We start from the raw sequence: 24,897 nt of genomic DNA on the forward strand, positions 1-24,897 counted from the left end.
GGCATGCTTTTGGTTTGTTTGTTTATTTAATTCACAACAATATGACCCGGCAACTAGTAGGCGCTAATGCCCTTGCAGATATACAATTAATCATAGATACTACAAAAAATAATAATAATAATAATAATAATAATAATAATAACAGGTTGCTATTTATGCGCATATAAAAATACAACGGTAAAGTGTAACACTTTTTGGATTAAAAAAAAAACAAAAAAACACACACACACACACATACGGAATATTCAAGGGACGATATGCCTATATTTCGTGGGAAGCGATTAATTGTGCATATGTGAATAAAATTTGGATATTATACCCTATCCGTTCAAGAATCCCCAGATTGTACTCTTTGTTTACATAACATAAACTGCGAGCCACCGACCATGTCAAGGGTGTGTGAGAAGGATACTTGCGTAATTTACATTGGCAATATCGCTTATGTATTGCTTTATTCGTGTTCATTTGATAATATTAATTATATTTCAAAACACCAAAAGCAATTCGCTCCACACTTTGGTCCAAACAATCTCTTTAAAAATAGTCGGTAAAAATCTAACCCCCCCGTGCAAAGTGAAGAACAAGCGAATGGTACATTCCGCTCCAGCTCCTAGCTGTTTTTGTATCCGCTTCAGAGCGCGTTCAATGGCCAACTAAAGTTACGCTTTGCCATGTCACCGAAAAGAAGTTAGAGGCCGCGTTTATTTGATAAAAAAGCGGATGTTCGCCGGCATTTGAACACCCGCCGTTGGATATACGATATGAACTAAGTGCGTGTTCGAGCTTTTCGAAGGTAGACCCTGGCTATATTTGCACCGTTGTTTATTTCGTGTACAGTGAACGCCACACAGCAAGCTACAAGCCTCATGTTTTCGTCCAGCCAAGAGGAACACTGTGCCCCCTCCAAAGACCCAGTTAAATACGGCGAATTGGTCGTTTTGGGGTAAGTTCTGTTTCACTAAAACAACAACAAAAAATAACATCTGGTGTGGTACAATTTTACTCGATGGACAGCTCTACGTGAACGCTAAAGCGACCTCTTTACGCAGAGGAAGTTTCACAAGAGTGCTCATTCCGTAACTAACTAACTTAGCTCAACGACTTTCCTAAAACATTTTTTTTTTTTTTTAGTAAATAACACACTACATTCTCGTGACAGTATTTTACTTTTAAGAAGCCAGATCATCGTAGAGTCACGTTTCTATTCCGACGTGACACGTGCACATTTCAGGTGTGTACATTACGTTATTAAGGTTGTTTTCTTTGGAGTTGACGTTTTGTGATGTTTTATGATTCACTAGTGTTTTGGAAGCGGAATAAAAGATTGCCTACATACGTGTGGTAAGATAAAGACACGATTTATTCGGCCCGGAAAACTTCGGTTACCCCTGTGGAATGAGTGCCACGCTTCCCACCTCAGAAGTTGGATTCATGCGGTTTCAGGAATTCGGAAGTGCAGATGCCCCCTCCCCCAGTGACCATAGTTCTTCCCCATTTTTAACCCACTGCAATACATACACTTTTCACACACACACACACACACACACACACACAAATGTATTTCAGTTATGTGGTACTTCTCCCCGAACACTAGGGGTCTATCTAAAATGAGTATTTAGATATGAGATGAAGAATAAATAGGCCTATGAGAGAGTGTAAATTGTTTGTACAAATAAATATATGGATGCCATGTTACCCCTGTGTGTTAACTCCCAATAAAGTGACTAAAAATAAGTACAAGACTGCTACTCAAGAGTAACACAAGTTATAAATTAAAAGTGATGGGACAGCTGAAGTGTGATCATCATCCTTTTTGCAGAACATAATTTCCAGATAGCTAATAAAGTGTTGTCAGTGACATCGTGTTTACCATAACCATCTCCACAGGGTTGACAACTTGACATAGATCCTTCTTGCCGTACATGGAAAGTTTTGGACATGAATCTGTATTGCATCCTCACCTCCAGTGGTGTGTAGTCAGCAATGACTTAGCCCTGACAGCGTTCTGGGACACGAGTTCTGGTCCAGTTTTGGTCGAGAGGAAAGTAGTCCGTCAAGTTGGCTGGGGTCACGGAAATAAAGCGTTTTTCTTCTAAAATCAATTTGTGTTCAAAAGAGTAAAAGATTTGCATCACAAAACTTCGCCCTAGAAAAAAAGTCGGACTCCATTACGACAGGGCACTATTTTTCTGTTCGTTGGTATCACTGCGCGGCACGCTGCATAGAACTGATAGACGCGCACTAATCTACAAGTTGTCTTTTCGAAGTTATAATAATTCAGTGATTATTATTATAACTTCTAAAAGACAAACAACTTGTAAATTAGTGTGCGTCTATCAGCTCTATGCAGCGCGCCTCGCAGTGATACGAACGAACAGAAAAATAGTGCGAAGTAATGGGCGAAGTAGCGAAATGCGCGCCGGAAACGTCCCAAACGCGCCACCCCACATGCCAACACTTGGGCGAAGTCCATTGACTACAATGCAATCGCGGTGTCGGAAACGCCTCCACCGCTGTTGGTCTGAAAATAAGAGTTGCGGGGAAATTTACAGAGTCTTCAGACAAAGAATGGTACAAAAAGAAACTACCCATTGAAGAACCAAAAAAAACAACCCAAAAGTTTATGTCTTGATTAGTTTTATCGTGGACTTGTTGCCTGACCAATATATCGATAATTGCGGTATCATTATTGTGGTTGGTTATATTGTGAGATTATCGTTATCGTGAGCCTTGTATCGCATATCGTATCCTATCGTGAGGTACTCAGAGGTTCCCACCCCTACTGTATAGAACTTTCTTTTTTTTCTTTTTTTTTAACAAACATAATAATGCTCAAGGGCGTCACAGTGGATTGGTTAGCACGTCCGCCTCCCAGTTCTGAGGACTCGGGTTCGAGTCCAGGTTCCCGCCTTCCTGGGTGGAGTTTGCATGTTCTCCCCGTGCGTTGCGTGGGTCTTCTCCGGTCTCCTCCCACATTCCAAAGACATACATGGCAGGTTAATTGGGTGCTCCGAATTGTCCCTAGGTGTGCTTGTGAGTGCGAGTGGTTGTTCGTCTCTGTGTGCTCTGCGATTAGTTTTAGTTTTGTTTAAACTACACTATCTGTGTTATTGTTACTTGTTCTTTTATTCCACGTCATAAGCATTTTATGCAACATTGTAATTGTACAATCAAATTATGAGGTCAAATAGTAAGTAACTGTAAGTCTGTTAAATAACTTTTAATACTGTATTAAATGGCTCGTGCTAAATGTCAGTCTTCTCAAGTCAACAGCACTGAATAACACCATGGAGCATTGGAGATATTCATGTTTTGTTTATAGTTCATACTTGGTCCTCTACCAAATCCAGATGAATGGCATAGACTAGAATGGGAGGCCAAGCGGCAGTCATTTGAGGTGTGAAATGTCAAAAGATCAAACATTAGAAATAGAAAAGGAGGACTGCATTGATGCAGCTCAATTTCACATGACGGGTACATCTTTAAACAGCAAACTAGTTGAGGCTGAATCAACAGTGCACTCCATTGTGCCTCAGTTGCATCAAAACGCAATTTACACATTGTCAAAAGAATGCTTAGAATGATTTAATTGACTATTCTGCCTCCCTAAAGCCACCTTAACATCGAATATTGCCTCACTGTCCTGTGCCCAACCTGTTTATGACTTTTTGTCTACTAAGTGCTCGGGTCTCGGTTCTTGACTGTGGCCAACTCGTTGGGGGTGGTTTGGGGAATCTGTGGTATGTCGCAAAAAAAGTTATAGCTATTTTGTTCTGTTGGGACTCAAGTCTGACTGTTGATATGGGCCTCTGATCCAAAGCAATGAGTAAAAATTTTGTCCTTTTTGTTTATATAAGAAGAAGAAAACCTGCCTCTTTTTTTTTTTTTCCTGTATTTGTCCAGTGGTTAAATTAAATAAGCAAGCAAGTTATTTTTGTAAGGTGCCAAGGGCCACGCAGGCTAGAAAATTTTGTATCAAAAGTGAATGGTTTGATCAATGATGTGTCATATTGTTTGTGCTTTGGGCTTGTATATTTGTTTCTAAATGGACTGATGTGAATTTGTGACAGAGTGGTTTTGTCCCTCGCCCTCCTCCTACACAACCCCGTCAGACTGCTTTGTGCGAAACAAAAAGTACTGCCCCTGGAGGAACATGTGGCATGTTTGAAGTTGATCCTGTTTCATCTGTACTGAGACACAAAGACACATTTGATAGGTGTATAATCACCTCATGTGACACCTCCTTCCGTCTCATTGATAAGAAAACTGGGGCCAGACAAGCGAGCTGACAACATGGAAACAAAGAGCAACGATTCCCTCGGTGGTTTGTCGCCATGAGTGCCATGACTAGGATCGCTCGGCCTCATCGCTTGACTGCACGGACTCAACCGGTGCTGGTCGGCGAGGGCGTGCGGAGGGGGGTAGGGGGCCTGCGTGGGCATCCTGGAAATGAAAGGATGGATTGATCAGAGTCTAGCGTTTGCTTCTACTCAGCTTCCTCTGTCCATTGTGGCATAGAGACTGGGCCTATTGATTGAACTTAGTTCGTTTCTCCCATTAAGAGCTACTCAGTCAAGGAAATGTACAAATCAACTTGGGGACATCTCTGGCACACGCTAACACTTGTTGAGATGTCAACAACGTTGGGAGCATATTCGGACTTAATACTGCATCTCTTGTACAAGATGATCATACTGTATCAATCAGATGGATTCTTGAGGCCATGCAGCTTGAGTCAGTTGATGTTACTCTTTCTGCGTTTGCCCCTAGACTGGCTTCTATAGAGCAATGTTATGCCACGGATTTATTTCTGTAGTTTATTATTAAAAACTACTTTAACAGTACTTTTACTGTTTAGAGGCTAAAATTGGTCTAAAGTTTGCTTTTTCAAATGGCTTCAGGTTGATTTGTGTATTTTATTTTATTTTATTTTTTTATAATCGTAAATTAAGATTTCCTTGAAGCAGAATAAAGTAAAAAATGTTCTACACAATATCCCTATGCTACGTCTCCCATCGTGAACTACAATAAAAAGTATTCATTCAGAAGTAGGTGTGGGAACCTCTGGGTTACCGATATGCAATACAAGGCTCACGATAACGATTATTTCACGATATGATGATACCGCGATGATCATTATATTGGTCAGGTAATAAAGCCACTATAATCTACGATAAAACTACTCAATATATAAACTGATTGTTTCTTTTTGTACCATCACTGAAAAATAATATTAAAACTGGTGTCTTCTTCACAGTAAATACTTTTAGTGTATTTTTTTTTTAAACAAATACAAATGTCTTCTTGACAGAGACCACCTTCTGTGAACAAATTTGTGTCTTTCTTACACTATTGTCACGCAACATGTCAGCCAGTTACATAGTCAATTGTCGACTTGTGTGACCATGCGCGTGTGTGATGTCATCGGCTGAAACAAGCACTGGGACATCGTGGACTGCGACGCGGCTTGTGAGGTGTTTTCTAACCTTGTGTTGAGGGTAGACTTGGAAATGTATTGTGTATCTTTGTTGATTATTGAGCAGTAATGTACATTAGTGAACATTTAATAATAAAATGTAAATAAATGCACCCAATTATAGCCAAAACTAATTAATTTCCAGTGGTACTCGCACAGCCAGAAGGAAAAGGCTTATATAAAACAACAAGTACTCTGCCTGGCATCAGTCTTTAAAAAAAAAAAAAAAAAATGGTATCGAACAATAATAAACAAAAAACAAGTGATATTATAAAATATATATATATATATATATTTTTTTTTTTTTCTAGTAATTCTACTAGTCTTGTATATACTTTTAAGATCATACTCCACCCTGGCTGACGCACGTTGTAACAATTCATTTCTGGTTTCCTGTTCTGTTAGCCTCTCTAGAGTCAAATTTTCTCTCCAGACACTGATTAAATTGCTTGCTGGTTTGCTTCAAAGTTGGATACACTCCACTTTAACACGGTCCCAGCCTGACTTCTGTGAAGTGAACCGGTGCTTGATCATCCAAGCACTTACTTCCGGTGTTAAATGATTACAAGGCAATCTTAGGTTAGCTTAGCAGTTAACATGGCTCCTCCGTCTTTCCTCGTCATCCCTTCGTGAGAACGATGCTTATCAGAACTTGAAGTATAGCTTGTTCACCTCCATGGAGATGGTGATTACAGCCAAAGCTTGTTGTGAACAAGCTGGTGCAGCGTCAGTAGCAGAGTGCTCGCCTTGACCTCCCGTTACCGGCGCGTCGGTGACATGAGCACGTTGTGCCTCATTAAACTCATGCATCCAGCACAGTGAAGCTTTTTTGGGATTGCCTCAGGAGTTCAATAAAACCTTAGTGAAACTGTGAATGACAATTTTTTTTCCCCAATGTATTTTGATGAGGTGCAAAAAAAAATTTGGACTCGCAAACTGTGATGTGAGATTACCGTACTTACTGTACCTCGAGCCTTGAAATGCTAACAGGCGAAATGCGTTAAATAATTCATTGTTTGGAGAGTCGTGCCATCCAGCGCCACACTTGCTGTCAGTGAGTGCCTTGTCCAACAGGCCCGCTTTGTGCTCTGCGCTGACTTGGACTTTGTGTTTCAGTGCCTGGCCATACATGTGGCATCAAGTATTTGAGATATGTGGCTTGTAATGTATGTCCAGTTCCCTGTAGTTATGTGTGAGTGTCTGACAGGAGGTCTGTGTGTCGGATGGGAGTTGAAATGGTTTGCCCGAGCTGTAGGAATCAGCTGGTAAATGGTGGATGTGTGGTAGTGGGCACAGGGGGGTTCCTGTCCTACAGGAAGGGCACAGACAAGATCACCAGAATGACTGGAAATGTCTCAAACAACAAACCCTTACGTGCATCCCAAAAAGCTGCTGGTATGCGGGCGGGACACAGAGGGAAAAACAGCTGCACTTTGCACTGTCCACACCAACACAAATCACAAAATGCATTATGTAATAAGCGACAGCATCCAAGGTAATGCTTAGTGTGCTAATAGGTTGTGCTAGATTTCCAAAGCTCCTTTGGAAACACATGAATGTTTCTAATTCTCTTGGTTTACTTGAAATGATTCAAAGAATTATGCCTGTAATTCCCACCTGACACTTCCTGATGCTGCTCCAAAAATTATACTATTTTTATTTTTTTTTTTTCAATTTTTGTGGCCATGTATTTACTGTCCTTCCCTTTACCCCACACCCTCTCTATGACAGGTACAATGGCTCCCTGCCCAATGGGGATCGCGGTAGACGGAAAAGCAGATTTGCGCTATACAAGAGGACCAAAGCCAATGGTGTTAAGCCGAGTGCCGTGCACATCCTCAACACACCCCAAGACAGCAAGGTACACATTTAACAAGTAGAACAGCGCGATCACCTGCTTGTGTTTTGATTTAGACAAACAGGTCTGCTTAAATATAGGCACCTTGTTTTCTCAATGACCTCAGCTTTGAATGTGCCGCAAACCTGTATTATTTGTAGACCTCATTGATGTTTCCAGTCGAACAACACTTCTTTGTAAGGCCTTGCAGTTGACCTGTCATTGCACCTAAGAGGCTTCCACAAACCGCCTGGTCCAGTAGAACACGTCGGCCTTCCTGCATTCCTCCCTTTGGTCTCTGAGCAATACTGCTTAGAGGGGAATTCAATTTAAAAAAATAAAAAATAAAATAAACTTGACAATAATATGTTCTATGCAGCCCCACTAGTCTAAATACGATGCTGGTTAATATTGTTTTTGTGGAATATGAGTTAAACAGCATTCCATCAGTTTTTATCAGTTTCGGAAGGTGGCCATGTTGCCACTTGCTGTTGAGTGAAAATGACATCACGGTTGCTCAGGTAACAACCAATCACAGCTTAGCTTCAGAAAACAGGTGAGTTGGGATTGGTCGTTGCCTGAGCCCTGAGCTACTGTGATGTCATCTTCAGTCGACAGCAAGTGGCAACCCCCCCCCCCCCCCCCCCCCCCGTGATAAATGAAAATGGCTGGGTTTTAATACATGCCTCATATTCCACAAATGTAATATTAATCAGAATGTCATGATTAGACTAGTGAGGTCACATATTATTGTCAAGAAATATTTAAGGTTGACTTTCACTTTAAAACGCCAGACGAGTTGCTTTCCTTTGCATCCCCTGAGGGCCAATACTCCACACGTTTGCTGGTAGTTCAGCTCCCTGGCCGAAGGACCCTGGGCTCACGTTACTCTCACCATGTGGAACTCGACTCTTGATGCCTGTCGCTGTTTTACTGCAAGTCTTCTGTGAAATTGTAGTGCTCTATCAAATTTAGATGCATGCTGGCCTGTCACGATAACACATTTTTTAGGATGATATATTTTCTCACAAACTATCACAATAAATGGTAGTGTTGTTTATTTAATGCCACTGATAGTGATACCACAGCACAATAGAATAGATAACAACAAATAAAATACATTAAATAAAAGTATCTAAATAAAACAGACTCATACTCTGTTTACAAAAATGGTACTTGTAACACAACATACTGTACAACCACATATCTGTAGTGGCAGATTTCTTATCTCCTGAATGACTTCTTTCACTCTTGCACAAGGCTGGAATGGCTGCATTGAAAAACAAACTTTTTGTGGGGGATGCAATTTGTATTGAATTTCAGGTCTGCAGCATTTCTTTCAACGCTGGTTTCTCAACTGAGTTGAAGGGTTGCATCTCTTTCATTAACGTTTGTTTGGCATTATAATTCACTAAAGTGTATTGGCCCTGTATGTCCCACTGTGTTTTTTTGTTACCAGCTAAAGAAAATGATTTTTATTTTATTTTTAATGGACTTTGAGGTTTGTTTTGTTGCGACTTTCTTCAAACAAATGCGCTGAGGTTAGCAGGCACTCCAAGTTCATCTGGTTTGAATCCAAAATGTTCCAACCCAACACGGTCACCGTGTCATCAAGATTTGGAACTAATTCCATTTATGCTTTTCAACTTTCTGTAATTGTACTACTTCCGCCGCTGTCTGTGTGTATGAGGGACTACAGTATCTGTGTGTGAGTGTCAGTGTATGAATGTGCGAGTCCTGCCTCTCACAGCGGCGAGCGAGTTAACTTGGCAGCCTGTGACGGGAGAGGTTACAAAGCAAGCACGACTGAATGTTGATGATGTATCTAAACAAACACACATGTAAATGACCATTTATAGAGCCCTGAAAAACAAAAAGAAGAAGTAATTATAGTGACAGGCCTGCCATCTATATGCATTTATAAGTTCTGTCCAGTTACAGTGGAACTTCAAGTATATCAGACAAATCCATTTAGTTGCACTTCTTGTTTAGAATGTCAAATATTTTTTTTTATTTTTTATTTTTACATGTATTGTTTTGAGTAACATTTTTAAAGTTAGTTAAATTTCTGGTTCAATGGTTATCATCACACTTTTCCTCTGCTGCGACTGATACCTTTTTGAAAATATGGAGTTGATCTATTTACATGCCCAGTAAGCTGAAGTATCACAAGAGCTGATCTGGCATAATGATTCCAACTTCTTGGATGCTTTTACAATAGAAGGAACTGTGCCTGTTACATGAATTGTGTACTTCTCCCTCTTTTGCCTCCCTGCCACATATGCTGTTAACTACCAAGTTCAGGATCAGGAGTGCGAACAGAGGAGGAAGTTGTCACAGTTGACTGGCCCTCGGCTCCCAGCTGTGCGCTCACGGGTCAAAAATAGCCTGAAGAAAAAGAGGAGCCTTGCTAAACTTGATTTGAGGGAAGCCTTCCTTGACGCTGAGACGAGTCAGCCTTTTTTTGTCATTCGCCCCACAGTGACAGTCACACTGTTGAGAGGTGTTTCAATATGCTTTAATGTGTTAAAGTAATTTGAGAGGGGTAAGATAATTTCTAATATATTTATATCGTCTCAATTGTGTTTTTTCACCTATCACAGGTGGATGTGAAACATAACTGCTGCCATAAATGGGGTTCACTGTAGTATTTTTTCCTTTTTGCTTGCATTCTTGCTGTTGAACAGGTGCAGCACCGTTTGTGAGGGAAACCCACATGTGATGATGACAGTTGTCCCTAACCCGAAAGCAGCAGCGCCGTTGACCCACTTTCTCCCTTCTTTTCTTTCGCACGTGACAAAGGGAGGAGGTTATTAGTGGGGGTGGCTTTGTTTTGGGGGAGTGGAATTTACAGATTAAAGAGGCATGTGGTAAAGCGTCTGTGGGAGTTGAGCGGATCTAACTTGCATTGAGCCAGTCCGGTGGGTCAGCGAGTTGGAGCTAACTGAGGCCAGTGGGTAGTTTGTGGTCACTGCCATGGTAGGGTTACACGTTTCTCCGCAATATACTTCTACACAAACTGGATGTTGAGACACAATATATTGTTGGTGCTATTGTTCTCTTAAATCTGTAATTATACCTCTAAGACAATGCAATGGTTGCAAAAGGCTTTTGCTGAAGAAGTTCTTCGTTTGAAACTTCTGGTACACAAGCATGCCTGGTTTAACCCGTACTTTAGAATGAACACACCTCTCTGGTTTTAGCAAGTGTTTGCGTTACCATTAAATGTACTAGGGTGCTTATTTTTACCATTTTTGTTTAATTTCAATTTTAGGCTGTCAACTCCAAAGGTCAGCACAGCATCTCCTACACGTTGTCCCGCAACCAGACGGTGGTGGTGGAGTACAGCTACGATAAGGACACAGACATGTTTCAGGTAGAATACTCATGTCTGGAACGTTTAGGATGGGAAACTTGCATACTGGATGGTCCCAAAAGTTTTCAACAGTGCGAATGGAGAATAAAAAATAAAAATACCATTTTGAATATGAACAAAATATTCGCATGCATGCAAAATATGTGCTCTTAAATGTATTTCATTTTTCAGAATACATTTTTCAATGCATGTATAAACTCAGGTTTTGGATTTTTCCTTTTTTTTTTTTTTTTTTTCCCCTAGGTTTGTTTTTTCCATTAGCCCTCCCTAACGTATATTGTACGTTTCTCAGCATTTTTTGAAGAATAAAAAAAAAAAAAAGTTATTCAATAATGCTGCCCCCTGGGCCACCAGTTGCCTATCACTGATATAGTATAATCAATTTAACAGTACATGCGTCTTCAGTTTACAGTGGATGGGAGGACCAAGGGAAAAATAGTAACTGTATGAATTTGGACATTTTTAACAACTTTTTAACACTGTTCATTCACCCTAGATAGTCTGTTTTGCCAAAATATTTAAATTGAAAAATTCTCATTAGCTTCTGTGACGAGAGAGTCTAAATGCTTGCTATACAATTGTACTATTGTGTTTTTTGCTCACCACAAAGCAGCATGAATGTGTCTTGAGTTGCAAAGTTCATTTTTGCACATCTGCTGCCACCAAAAGAAATGACATGAAGAAATTGTATTAGATTAGTGATTTGTTCCATTTCTGAACAATGTTTTCCCCCGCTGCACTCACAACTAGATTGGCCGTTCCACTGAGAGTCCCATTGACTTTGTGGTGACAGACACTATAGCAGGAGGCCAGGAGGGCGAAGAGACTCCCATCACACAGAGCACCATCTCACGTTTCGCCTGCCGAGTCGTATGCGAGCGGAATCCTCCCTACACCGCTCGTATCTACGCAGCCGGCTTTGACTCGTCCAAGAATATCTTCCTTGGGGTAATTACTAGTTACTGTATATCTTTTTAAAAGCACTGCATCTTTTCTTATAGTGTATGCTAGGCATACCAGTTTACAAGTTCTTTGTGCATACATGGCCAATATGTCAGTGAACATTAGGGGTGTGAATTGCCTAGTACCTGACGATTCGATTCGTATCACGATTCACAGGTCACGATTCGATTCGATACCGATTAATCCCGATACGAATGGTCACGATTCGATACCGATTAATCCCGATACGAATTTATAAGTCGATTGTTGCAATTTTTTTTCATTCATATTTAGAAAATACTAATCAGTAAGCTTGTAGAGTGTAAGATTTATATGAAAATGTATTATTTATTTATCTGAAATTTCAGTCTTATAGAGGTTGTAATCTATTTCATGTTTGAACAGCATTAAAATAAAAATATTAAGGCTTAATGTGCCGTTCATATAACATTCTTCCATGCTCAAGGTGTGAATCCTAAAAAAAAATAAAAAAATAAAAAATAAAAAAAATAAAAATAGATTCTGCCGATTATTGAATCGATTCGAGAATCGCGCGATGTAGTATCGCGATATATCGCCGAATCGATTTTTTTTAACACCCCTAGTGAACATCTTGATATGGGCCTCTGTTTCTCCCAGGAAAAAGCTGCAAAGTGGAAGAACCCTGATGGTCACATGGATGGTCTGACAACCAATGGCGTGCTGGTGATGCATCCCAAAGGCGGGTTTACGGAGGAATCCAAGCCCGGCGTATGGCGGGAGATTTCTGTGTGTGGGGATGTATACACCCTGAGAGAGACGCGCTCCGCACAGACTCCAGGCAAACTGGTCAGTACACGCGTAGTTAGTGATTGTCATTTAATCAACACAGGGCATGTCGCACAAGATCACCATTATACCGTATTTCCATTTTTATGTGCATAGTGCATACATTATAGGGTGTATGTGGAAAAAAATGTAATAATCCATTTCCAAGATCAATAATGTGACACATGGCCACGCCAAAATCACAACAGCCGCGTCAGCTCAAGTCTCATGTTTGCACGGTCGCTAAAAAAAGCCACCTCTTTGAAATTAATTACCACCAATTAACTTTTTTTCCCTCCTTGTTGGGAAGCAGAAAACGGGAAGGGACATGGAGGAGGATCCTCCTCCTTCATTGCTCTGTTCTTAAAATATAATAAAATCAAAACCAATATTGCCCAAACACAACACGAATTAGCACACGGGCCTTTTCTAAAAATAACTCACCAGTGATAGGACACAAACTTATTCAGAAGAATTAAAACAAAAGAATATTAACATTTATTTAAATTTCACATGGTACAAGTATGTTGTGTACCAAATATTCTATATTTTCTTTTAAAAGTGGTTCAGAAAATGAATGAAATAAATTGGAAAAACTGCTGGTTTTATTTACCTTTTTTTTGTTGTTGTTTTTTTAAGGTGATTTTAGAGCTTTAATATATTGTCGCTGTCCTGTGATTTTTTTTTATTTATTTTTTTATGTATTTATTTTTTTAATTTGTTTTGGGTTGTCTGCATTCAGTTTCATCCCATAAACGTAAAAATGTAATACATAAATGATGGAGGTCCATTTTTTCTAGGTTTTTTCTTTATTCTGATAGTTTTCTTTTATTTTTTCTAGCTGTTGTTGTACTTACTTTCAAAGTAGTTTTTTTATTTATTTTTTTATTTTTTATTTTTTTTTGCATGTTTGAGGCAATAATAATGCGTAAGAATTAAATCAAATTAAGGAAACCAAAGAAAATGATTTTCATTTAATGATTAGTTAAGTTGTACTTTTTGGAGAATCATCAACACGCATGAGTGAGGGGTGATTACAATTAATAATAATAATAATAATAATAATATTACTATTATTATTATTGGTCATAGAATGACCCTAAGAACAAACAAAACTGACGAGCACCTGTACGAGGAAGTACGGTAAAAGGACAGTAGAGTTGCTAATAGCTTTTCCGTCTTCAGGTGGAAAACGAAAGTAACGTCCTCCTGGACGGCTCGCTGGTGGATTTGTGCGGCGCGACCTTGCTGTGGCGCACGGCGGAGGGTCTCTTTCACACCCCCACCCAAAAGCACCTGGAGGCCCTCCGGCAAGAGATCAACGCGGCGCGGCCCCAGTGCCCCGTGGGCCTCAACACCCTGGCCTTCCCCAGCATGCAACGCAGCCGCGCCCTCTCCTGCCTGGAGGACAAGCAGCCTTGGGTCTACCTGGCGTGCGGCCACGTGCACGGCTACCACAACTGGGGCCATCGCTCGGAGCAGGAGCCCAACACCCAGCGCGAGTGCCCCATGTGCCGGGTGGTGGGCCCCTACGTTCCGCTCTGGCTGGGCTGCGAGCCCGCCTTCTACGTGGACACGGGCGCCCCCACGCACGCCTTCGTGCCGTGCGGACACGTGTGCTCGGAGAAGTCCGTCAAGTACTGGTCGGAAATCCCGCTGCCCCACGGCACCCACGCCTTCCACGCCGCCTGCCCCTTCTGTGCCACCCAGCTCAGCCTCGCTCAGGGCTGCTCCAAGCTCATTTTCCAGGGCCCCGTGGACTGAGCCGAGGCGGGATTCTCTGCTCTCTGAAAAGAGTGACAACATGCTGTGAAACTGTTGAGATTATTTTCTGTTTCCTTTTCCTCATGTTAGACCCTCTGTGGTAAGCTCAGGTGGGGATAGTTTGGATTGTAAAGGCTGTCTGGATGCCGGGCCGGGCCGGGCCCTCCCTTCCGGAGCCAAATACTCGTTCAGCTATCCTGCCAAGCAACTGCTTTAACCCATTAAGGCCTAAAGCGCCTGGCAAAACATGCCTCTAAAACCTATGCGTGACTTATGAGTCATCCCCCAAAACCTGAAGTTTTCCTAGAAATTCAACAATATTAAAAATAACAGATATCTCAGCTCCTGAATCAGATAGAAACATAATTCCAAAAACATTTCAGAGCTTATACCTGTGGCTTTCGCACAAACCTAAGTTTATTATTATAAACCTCCGAAAAAAAATGTTTAACTCATTGCCTCCCAGCCGTTTTCATTGAAGCAACTCCCTCCGTGTCCAGCTGTTTTACTGGATTTTGACTGATTTCGCAAGGACCACAGAATAGTGTTCTTTTGCTATAAATTCATAGAACCTACCAAAAGAAAGATTAGTCTCTTTTTTTTTTTCATCAGGAAAAAAAAAAAAAAAAGTATTTCTGTCTGTTTCTGTTTTGCAGCAGTTAGCATTAGAATACAGCTAAGTTTCATCATTATTCACAAATCTATTTAGAATTGTGGGGAAACAGTTTGTTTTCAACATGATTGATCTCTTATACTCTACTGCCACCTGCTGGCCGTTTTTGTAATTACTACTATTGCTTCAACCGTTCTCTAAACATATAAATACGTTTTTGGGACACTCAGAATATTTAAAGTAGAACGTATTTATACGTTTTTGGGAGCAAATTAGTTAAAAAAAAATCAACAAACAAATGTCACATCTACGGGTATGTTTATCTTAAGCACTGGAGTGCAGTGGTAATTATTCGTCATCCATTCCGTTAGAAAGTGGTAAAAATTTTCCACATCTTTGTTGTCTACAAACATATTTTTTAATAATATGCCACTGTCGACTGGATTCACTGATTCGAAATCCTCCCCCGCCATCGTCAACCGCGTCATTTATTTCATAACTCCAGCGAATCTGCGTCAACCGTAAATGCTCGAATAAAATTCTAGGACATGCTGCAGGGCCCACGTCACACTTTGGTGCATGTTCTGGAGCATTTAATTGGCTAAGAGACCAAGAATTGATCAAAAACAAAATGACATGTCCGCTCTCCCGGCTTTAAGGGGAGTAGAGCGGTCTTGCGCTCCCGGCCTGAATGGGTTAAAGAGGAGACGCCCCAGCACTGGTGGGCTCCACGTGATTTACAGTAGCTGGTGGATTTGATGCTTTAGGTAGAAAGAAGTTCATTGTTTTAATCCTTTCAAACTTGAGCATGTGTAGGGTGAGTGTAGCTCCTGTTGGATCCGAGAGGTTTCCAAGAGCCAGACAGCCGGACTGTTGGCTTGACGTACCCGAGGGGCCCGGCGCACCTCATTTGGCCCTTAACCCAGCCTAACGGCATCTCCTAACCCTGCGGAGGTGGCTTTCATATAAACACAGTCAGAATCCAGTGCCTCTAATCCCACGAAGCAGTGGGAATGTTTTTCACAGAATATTTAGTTGGAAGGCAAGTGAGGAGGTAGCTTTGCATACCGGTGTAAGGAAATGACAGCCCACATCGATCCATCTCCGCATTTGTATCCCACAGAAGAACTGTTTTACTACACTGAGGCCCTCGCACTGTTTTCTAATGCAAATGTTAATATATTTTCCTGCATAAATAATGCGCGTGAGAATGTTTTTGATTATGTGTGTGTGTGTGTGTGCGCGCGTGCTGGACGCCGTGGGTGCCCTCGGGCTTTATTTTGAAAGAAAAGCCCCGCATCAGTTCACCCCGAAAGCCTCCCTTATGATCTCTCAGCCCACCAGCCAAACGCTCGACGAGAACCTTGCAGGGCTTGACAATGATTGTACTGGATTACAGCCTCTCGATAGACTCGAAAAGAAAAGATAAGACCTGGGACTGTATAGCGAGCATATGCATCACTGATAAGTGAGAGTCAGTCCCACACGTGTACTGTACGCCGTCTGCACTGTTGTTGGCGTCATCCTGCGTTGGCTTCAAGCCAGCCACTGGAGCGCCAAGAAACCTGGGCATCGCCTCAGCAGCGTGCAGAGATTATACCAAATATAAGGAGGAGCTATTTTCTCTCCACACGCAAGAATCAAAAAGTGGTTCTGTAAACAATCCCTAAACCCGGACCGCTGCCGCGGCGCAATGTTGACAGCTTTGGATTCCAGTCGCATGCACCAGCTCCATGGGAATAATGATATTATCTCACATGATGCCAAATTTGTTCTTTTGTGCGCGCGGATGACTCAAAAGCAAACTAGCGGATGAAGTGAAACTAAAAAAAAAAAAAAAAAAATCGGGGACAAATCTGTGTATTCTTTTTGTGATGTTAGCTTAACAGACTGTGTCCATATGTGGAGAATATTGGCAGCCGTGTTGATTCTGCCTCCTTCACAAACAATACCCAGCATTCAAACTGTGAGTTTTGCTTCCAGTTAGCTGCATTCAAGTTGTCTTCCAGAACTATGGATGACTGAGGGGCAAAGCCACCCTGAATTCACCCAAAATGTTCTCCTCTCCCGACAAAAACTTCCTTTTAAAAGTTGAAGCAGCTCAGCTCAGAGGTGACGCCATGTTGTCAACGTTTGACATAAAAGGCGTCGCGGGGTCGGGAAACTGCATTTATGCCACGTACCAGGCAGTAAGAAGCATTCCTCACTGCACGTTGCGTGTTCTCCAACAGCTGCCTCAAACATTCCTTCTTGGTAAACATGGGTGAGGCCTCAAGGGCTTGTTCGTGATTTTGTCTCTACAGGAAGTGTGTACACAAGCCATAGGACGCACTGATACAGTACTTCTCCCAATGCAAAGGCAAATTAAATATTTTTTAAAAGTAATCCGCAGCAATGTCTTTCTTCCCCATTTCATTGTCGTCCTGACATCTCAAATTTCACACTTGACGGGAATTTTTGAAGAATTTTATAGACTGAGAATATTTTGTACACCATAGCAACATGGTTACGCACGCTTGCGTACACGTTTCATCATTTTCCTCTTGTGTATTTCCTTGGGATCTACATTGCCAAAATGAATTTTTGGAGATAAGAGGCAGCATTTTCTTGAAGTCTGTTTTAGGCACATTCCGTGTTGTATCAGCTCTTTTTATCTCCTATCAAGCTTATCTCAAAATTCACCGTGGAGAATGATTGGATGAGCCGCATTCCTTGGCGTCTCCAGTTTGAGCCACAGGAGGGCACTGTTTCCTCAACAATGGAGGAGAAGGCCATCACATCTGACAAATACATTTTTGGGTGTTTTTTTTTTATTGGGAGCCGAGTAGGTTAAACTAGCATGGGTTATAGCTGCTTGTTTGAAGTTCATAATTTATCTAGCATGCTGTATTATATATATTTTACAAAATTGAAATATACTTTGTTAGGCTTGAGTCTGATGTGGCAGATCACTGACATGAACGCATAGTTATGTGTAGTAAATAATTTTGAACAGACGCAAGGTGCAGTGTTTAGCATGTCTGCACACACCTTGATGGGGCCCGAAGCAGAATTTTATTGGGGCCCCTCCCACCACAATGTTTCCAAGCCTTTACACTTTTTCATCTTTGACATTAGAAAATCTCTCATGGCACAAACAGTCGATACACTGGTTAAAATCTCCATCTAGTGGAAGAGTATTTGAATAGTTCTGTCAGTATAAACAATAAAGGTAACTCAAGAGAAATGTGTTCGTTCAGAAATTTGTATGACACTATGGATTGATTAATGTTGGTACATTGATGACGTTTCCACATCAGTCACGTGACATGTCCATAATAATGGTTGGCTACATGTAGACCGATTTAAATGCACGCAAAGTCAGTGGGATTTCTGGCTTCCAAATTAACGCTCCTGCCGTAAGAGTAGTTCATACGTCCTCTTTTTTTTTCTTTTTTTTTTTTCTTTTTCTTTTGAATGACAGAAGGTGACAGCATGCTAATTTCCATCTCTCTGTCGGTGGCTCCCCTGCCTTAAGCGGGCCACTGTTATGCAAATAAACTGGATTGATGCAACGTTTCTTCCTTGATGATAGAAATGAGGTTCACGCGCTTTAGTGTCGCTGCTTTGGATGATAGCAAGAGCAGCATCACCTTCAGGATCCCAATTAACCCCTCTTAGACTGCGCCACTTTCTACCGCTCTTAATTTGCAGCGCTATTACAGTCACACAAAAAAAAAAAAAAAAAAAGGCGCTCAGGTTTCTTGGCCGTCAACCTTTTGAACTCATCCTGCAGCTTCAAAGTATCAGAGGGGGAAGGGAACCAGACAGTTAAAAGAAATTATGTTGTTAGCGCTAATGTATTCATGTGGTTTCACCTTTATAAAAGGAACAAGAGTTCTTTTGGACATAAAGAGGAACTATGTTCTGATAAAGTCATGACGCAATCATAAAATGCATTTGACCCATCAAATTGATTAATGCTTTTTTTTTTTTTTTTTTTGTATACGCCTTTTTAATGGAAATTGGTGATTATTGACATTTTGAAGGTCGATGATGAATGGCCAGTAAATGGAGGAAGGTCAAAACTCGCTATGCATTGCTCAAATTTTCATGATTTTTTCCTTTTCCTTTTATTATTTTTTGAACATATAAACAGATGAACAGCAGAGATAAAACAAAAAACAACAACAATCAAAATAGAAGAAAATCCCAATAACATAATCATTCAATTAATCATAACTTACATGTTCAAAAGGGAGTAGGAAGAAGTTAAAAACTTATCTAGTCCTACCCCTTTTACTAAATATATTTAAACTTATTTCATTATTAATACAATTTTAATTGACTAATTATTAAAAAATAATAATAAAATAATAAATGATATATATAACCCAAGTTATATATATATATATACACAAGTGCACTTAACATATTCACATTTACCAAAAACATATATACATAAATTTACTAAACATATACCATAATACCTATCCAGATCACTTACACATACTCACATGTACATTTTTCATATACTGGTCTGACATAGATAATTTTTTTGAACTTTACTTTTAAACATTTTTTTAAACTCCAGCATTGAGTCACAATTTTTCAGAGCAATTTCCAGATGATTCCACAGATCAACACCTTTTACAGATACACACCTTTGCTTAATATTTGTTCTTGTTTTGGGTTTTTTGTTGTTTGATTAATACATAAAGATAAGGAAGTCTAAATGCTAAGGTGAAGCCGCATTTGACCGTCAGTGATTGTCAAAGTGTGGTGCGGGCTCCCTCTAGTGGTACGTAAACGAATATCTGCATATTACGGTTCAGTTGTATAGCCGTGTGCCTTGAGATAGGAGTTTCACTTGTTCTGTGAGCATGCTGGTATCAAAACATCATTCCTAGTTGAAATGAATAGATTTGCCATTAATCCGTTCCACTGGCATTTAATATTTTTATTTTATGAGGTAGCAGCTGCATCAGAAATGTTCATCATGTTTTCTTTGCATCCGATCATGTGCCTCGTAAAAAGTGCGACAGGTGGCCGCGGGGCCACGCTGACAACAGGACATCTTTCATTGGCAACTTGATGGCTGCGATATTTACCTCAATTACCCAGCATGCAGCTGAAGCTAATTTATTTATTTTTTTGCAGATCTGAAAATAAGAGATAGTGCTCTTTACCCCTGCATGAAGGGAGCACATGCAGTGCCACAACGCAACATTTATGTGTCTGATTTTAATATAGCAAACTTGGCCGTGCGTTACCATCTGCAGGCAAATTGGACTATGATGACACGTGTTGCTCTGTGCTGTTAAATTCTGTCTTGTACGGATTTAAAGCTCCCAGTTGGGCCCTGTGAAGCACATTTAGGGACCCCAAGTGGCTATTTAGGCCTACATCAGGGGTCAGCAAGTTTTACTGTCCAAAGAGCCACTTTAGGCCAAATAAATAACAAATTGTCTGGAACCGCAAAACATTTGAACATTGTGATGAACGAAACAGTGTGTTAGTGTTAGTGTCATGAACAGAAAAATGTGCAAAATCCAATACTTTGAATACTTTTTTTTTTTGGTTGTTCATATTTCTTTTTTCATACATTTTTAGACTTTTCTTCCTTTCTGTCAAATTTCTGACTTTTTTTTTTTTGGCAATTTTCTGGACTTTTTATGGTAATTTTAAACCATTCTTTTTCCTTGTTGGACATTTTGTGGCTATTTTCAATATTTTACTATTTATTTACATTTTTTTCTGCTTTTTTTCTAACACTTTGCTTCCTTTTTTTTGGGCGATTTTATGGACATTTTCTAGTTGTTTTCAGGCTTTCTTCTTTTGTTTTTGGACATATTATAGTTATTTTTGAACTTTTTTTTTTTTTTTTTTTAATTAGCATAAGCATTTAAATTCCAAATACCTTTTATGATAATTTTCTGCGTTTCTTCTTTTGTTTTTGGATATTTTATGGTAGTTTTTTTTTTATGCTTTCTTTTCTGCATTTTTTTTTTTTTTTAAATCCAATTCGCTGACATATTTGGCAATTTCATGGACATGTTATTGTAATTTTCTGTTTTTTTTCTTCATTTTACGACTTTTTATGGTCACTTTTTGCACATTTTTAGGCATTTAAAAAAAAAAAAAACTTTTCCATCTACCTTTTCCTGGCAACTTAAAAATTTGGACTCTGACACTTTTTTATGGTAGTTTTTTTTTATGCTTTCTTTTCTGCATTTTTTTTTTTTTAAATCCAATTCGCTGACATATTTGGCAATTTCATGGACATGTTATTGTAATTTTCTGTTTTTTTTCTTCATTTTACGACTTTTTATGGTCACTTTTTGCACATTTTTAGGCATTTAAAAAAAAAAAAAAACTTTTCCATCTACCTTTTCCTGGCAACTTAAAAATTTGGACTCTGACACTTTTTAAATATTTAATTATTCATTTTTATTTAATTATGTATTCATTTATAGAAAATATTATCTAGAAAAATGAAAAAAAATGTTTTAAAAAACATTTATTTCAACAATTTAAATTATTTTTATTTTTATTTGTTTTATTATTTTTATTTTTTTTTAAAGATTCACAGAGAGCCACACTGAAGGGCCACAGGCTGCTGACCCCTGATATTAGATATTTGATGCTAATTTTATGCTAGCCGTTGGGACACAGGTTTCTTCCATTATAATTCAAACGAAAAAAAACAAAACATCGGGTGACACTATATTTGTGTTTCCATATGGTAGCAGATTACTTTCCAGTTCATATGGTGTTACACGAGAAGATGATTGAGAATCAATCATAACAATAGGCCTCCCTCTTGCCCTTGTGATTTTATGCTTGGCGGAAGTAATGACAACAATTGTTAGTAGATTAAAAATAAAAGTTTAAAATATATTTGTTGTACAACTACTCATGTGGCCACTCATCCCCCCAAAAAAGTTACTTTAATTATGGAGTCGGTGCTAATGAAATCTTTATCATTTCAAAAGTAAATGTATTGCTCCCACCTGCTGAATGTTTTCCTCCCTCCGGTTTGTCCCCCACTGAAATGATTGTGATAATCATAATTGGGGTAGTGGGTTGTTTTTCACACCCTGTCAATAGCCAGCTGGTTCTTCCAAGTAATATATCAAACACCATGTTCGGCGTGAGGGAGTGTCCTCTGCTGGGAAACGAGATAGACGATTTATCTGAGCTTCCTGTTGCTTGACAAAATTGAATCCTCTCATTTTAATTGCTTTCTAGTAGGTGTGCTGCTCGGGGCCACGAGAGCCCGAGCGCTCTATGTCGTCCCTCTTTGGACCATTATGTTCCATTGTGCCAGATGCCGATTACGGCTCGCTTTATCCTCGTCATCTATCGGACTCGGGATCATTTAGGTATCCGCGTGTTACAAAGGAACAGCGGTTTCGCCCTGTTATTAGATGTGTTTGAGTCCCCCGCTTCTTGTAATGAGAAGGAGATCACAGAGGAGAACTAATCTCTCTGAAGACACGCGGACGCATTCAAGACACTTCAGAGAGCATGCAGAAAAAAACAACATGATTCACATGTTAAGCTTTGTTAAAAGTGAGTTTGTTTAAAGGAGGCACGTTTGCCTCTCAATATGGTGGTTAGTTCAAGCACAAATGTTTGATATTAACACAAATGCAAATTCCATTCACATTACATTTCACGTTTGTTTTTGTAATGTGAATGAGGACAGAAAAAGATTGGATTTAAAAAAAATAAAAAATCTGAATTGCCAAGCAGTGTGAGTGTAGCCATAACCCATCTTTCCGTTGTGCTGTACCAACTTAACAATACTTCATTGACACCAATAACTATAAGATTGAGCTTTGGCACCATCTTGTGTGGCGTTTACATCACCAACTTCAAATACATCTCACCAACACGTCAACAACTTCACAAGCAATCAAGAACGGGATATCAGAAGCTAATGCTGTTAGCTAACGCTAATCTTTGCATTTAGCAAAGTAATTCAGCTTAATTTGTTTACATGCCATAATAAGTCAATTCTCCACAATACTGTATGTCCCTAAATGTCAATTTCATCTATCAAATGTCAAATTTCCAGTCTGGAATCTTGTGTCTTGAATGTTTGCGGGGTTATGAATGGGCGCAATGTGGCTGTGAAGCACATTCAAAAAAGGGCTTAAGTGGATTACACCTCATTTCAAGGATGCTTATGGTAAGATTAAAACAGATATGAGGTAACTGAGGAAAATGCTAAATCTGATAGATTGAATTTCACTCATCCTTTTTTCCTCCCTTGTAAGCCACTTGCTTGTGTATGTTTGCGTTTGTGTGTTTTGTGTGCGGCGTTTGTGAGTTGTACAGTAGCCTGTCCGGGGGGGAGACAACAAAAATTAACACATTTAGTGTTTCTGGATATTTCTTTGGACCAAAAGGGAAGTTTAGGGGCTGTTATCCATACTTAAAACGACCATTGAATGTTCCCGCCAATTTCAACTGTGCCACCATTTTGGATTTCTTGAAAATCGCAACATTTCAACAGAAGATACAACCACAACAATATTTGTTGGCGTTTTCCGACAATAATGAAACCTAGCCCAATATCACTTTTCTATACTGTCTCAAAACATTTTTACATTTACCGCCTATTTTCCTTGTGAGTCGCCATTCTGAATTTTCCAGGAATCGTCTACATTTCACTTGTCATAGTCATCATTATTCATTTATTAGAATCCTCAGATGGCTCCAACGTAACATAACAACGTCTTTCAAAAACCTGACTACATAATGTTCTAATCACAGCTGAGCTAAAATGTCCGAATTGAAATATTTTGATATTTTCCTTTGGTCTTCAACGACCAGTCACGGTAGTAGCGGTTAGCACATCTGTCTCAAACGTTGACAGCTCAGATGGATTGTGTTAAACCTCCACTCTATATGGAACATATGTACATGGGCTCACATATAATCACATTTAATCTGAAACTATAATGAATTCCATAGCTATTAAAGTCAACTCATGTGTGTTAATAAATTTGTGCCATATGGAGGGAGGCACTTTTAGGTAATTCCTCTTTTTGGACAGGCTGCCAATAAAAAGGCCACATCAGGAGGAGAGTAGATCTAATCCACCAGACCCTCTATTATGCTTTTATAGTTTTATCTTCCATTCAGAGCTTAAATAATGTGTACGCATTAACACACGACTGCATGTTTTGCGCTACAATGTCGATTTTTGCGTGGTGTACTAAAAGTGTGCTTGGAGAGTCGACTTTATGACGTGCCTGATTACACCCCCCTCATCCCCGTCGCTCCCAAATTCCTCCCCACATCCCTCTGCCAGCCAGCACTGCAGCCCAGCGGATCACCACGCATGGATTAGCTGTGACATCACACTGAAGAGATGGCTGAGCGCGAGGAAGGCCGAGCACTCGGGTGTGTGTCAGATGTGGGTGTGTGTGTTGGGGGCTGATTAGACGGCGAGGGTGGCAGCGAGCGGCAAGCGAGGATTAGGCAGCCATCGGAGAGTTGGCTATAGGTGCTGACACCACTCCACCTCACCGAGGGCTCAATTTACTGATGGATCAGACTCATTTATGGTGGGCGGGGATTATTATCAGTTCAGTGGGGCCATATTTTTATGACAGTAACCCTTCAACCTTTGAAATACGGTCACAACATGGAGACGTTGAAGGATGCCGAACCAATACCAGTGTACTACTGACACATAGAAACCAACAATACTTTACCTGGAGCAGTTGTAATAGTGTTGTTATGAGCATTGCTGATGTTGTCAGTTGTTATGCATTTGATGCTGTTAGTTGCTGTTGTCATGTATTAACCACTCTTAATTTGTCTAATCACTCTTATGTCATATAGGCCTTTATTCTGTCAAACAGAATTGTGCTTTGCCCTTCTTCCATGCATTCAGCCCTGCTTTCTCAATTGAGGTTTCTCAGTCAAGGTTTCACCGTCGGGTGTTTTTGTTCGATGCCATTTGAATCCAGCCCTGCTCTGTTGTAACTGTGTATTTTTGTACATAAAAGACTCCTTATTTCCCAAATATCATGCCTTGTCTGCGTGTGCGACACACCTACCCCACTATTGATAACACTGAAAAC

The 24,897-nt window shown here is 40.0% G+C and overlaps 1 protein-coding gene across 1 annotated transcript; it reads left to right on the plus strand.

Annotated features, from left to right (window-relative positions):
- The first annotated feature begins 600 nt into the window (after positions 1–600).
- On the plus strand, positions 601–17,200 carry peli2 (pellino E3 ubiquitin protein ligase family member 2). The gene is made up of 6 exons (XM_077539091.1): positions 601–943; positions 7,208–7,337; positions 10,588–10,689; positions 11,440–11,637; positions 12,271–12,459; positions 13,624–17,200. The coding sequence occupies exons 1-6, from the start codon at positions 867–869 to the stop codon at positions 14,200–14,202; spliced, it is 1,275 nt and encodes a 424-aa protein (XP_077395217.1). The 5' UTR covers positions 601–866; the 3' UTR covers positions 14,203–17,200.
- The last annotated feature ends 7,697 nt before the right edge of the window (positions 17,201–24,897 follow it).

The sequence above is a fragment of the Festucalex cinctus genome, chromosome 12 (assembly GCF_051991245.1).
Source record: "Festucalex cinctus isolate MCC-2025b chromosome 12, RoL_Fcin_1.0, whole genome shotgun sequence".
In the NCBI taxonomy this organism is placed as follows: domain Eukaryota; kingdom Metazoa; phylum Chordata; class Actinopteri; order Syngnathiformes; family Syngnathidae; genus Festucalex; species Festucalex cinctus.

Bases quoted from the DNA above. Each gene is read 5' to 3' on its own strand.
- peli2 (XM_077539091.1), top strand. From the start codon at position 867: ATGTTTTCGTCCAGCCAAGAGGAACACTGTGCCCCCTCCAAAGACCCA. The intron at 944-7,207 runs GTAAGTTCTGTT...TCTCTATGACAG, and splicing joins GGCGAATTGGTCGTTTTGGG to GTACAATGGCTCCCTGCCCA. The intron at 11,638-12,270 runs GTAATTACTAGT...TGTTTCTCCCAG, and splicing joins CCAAGAATATCTTCCTTGGG to GAAAAAGCTGCAAAGTGGAA.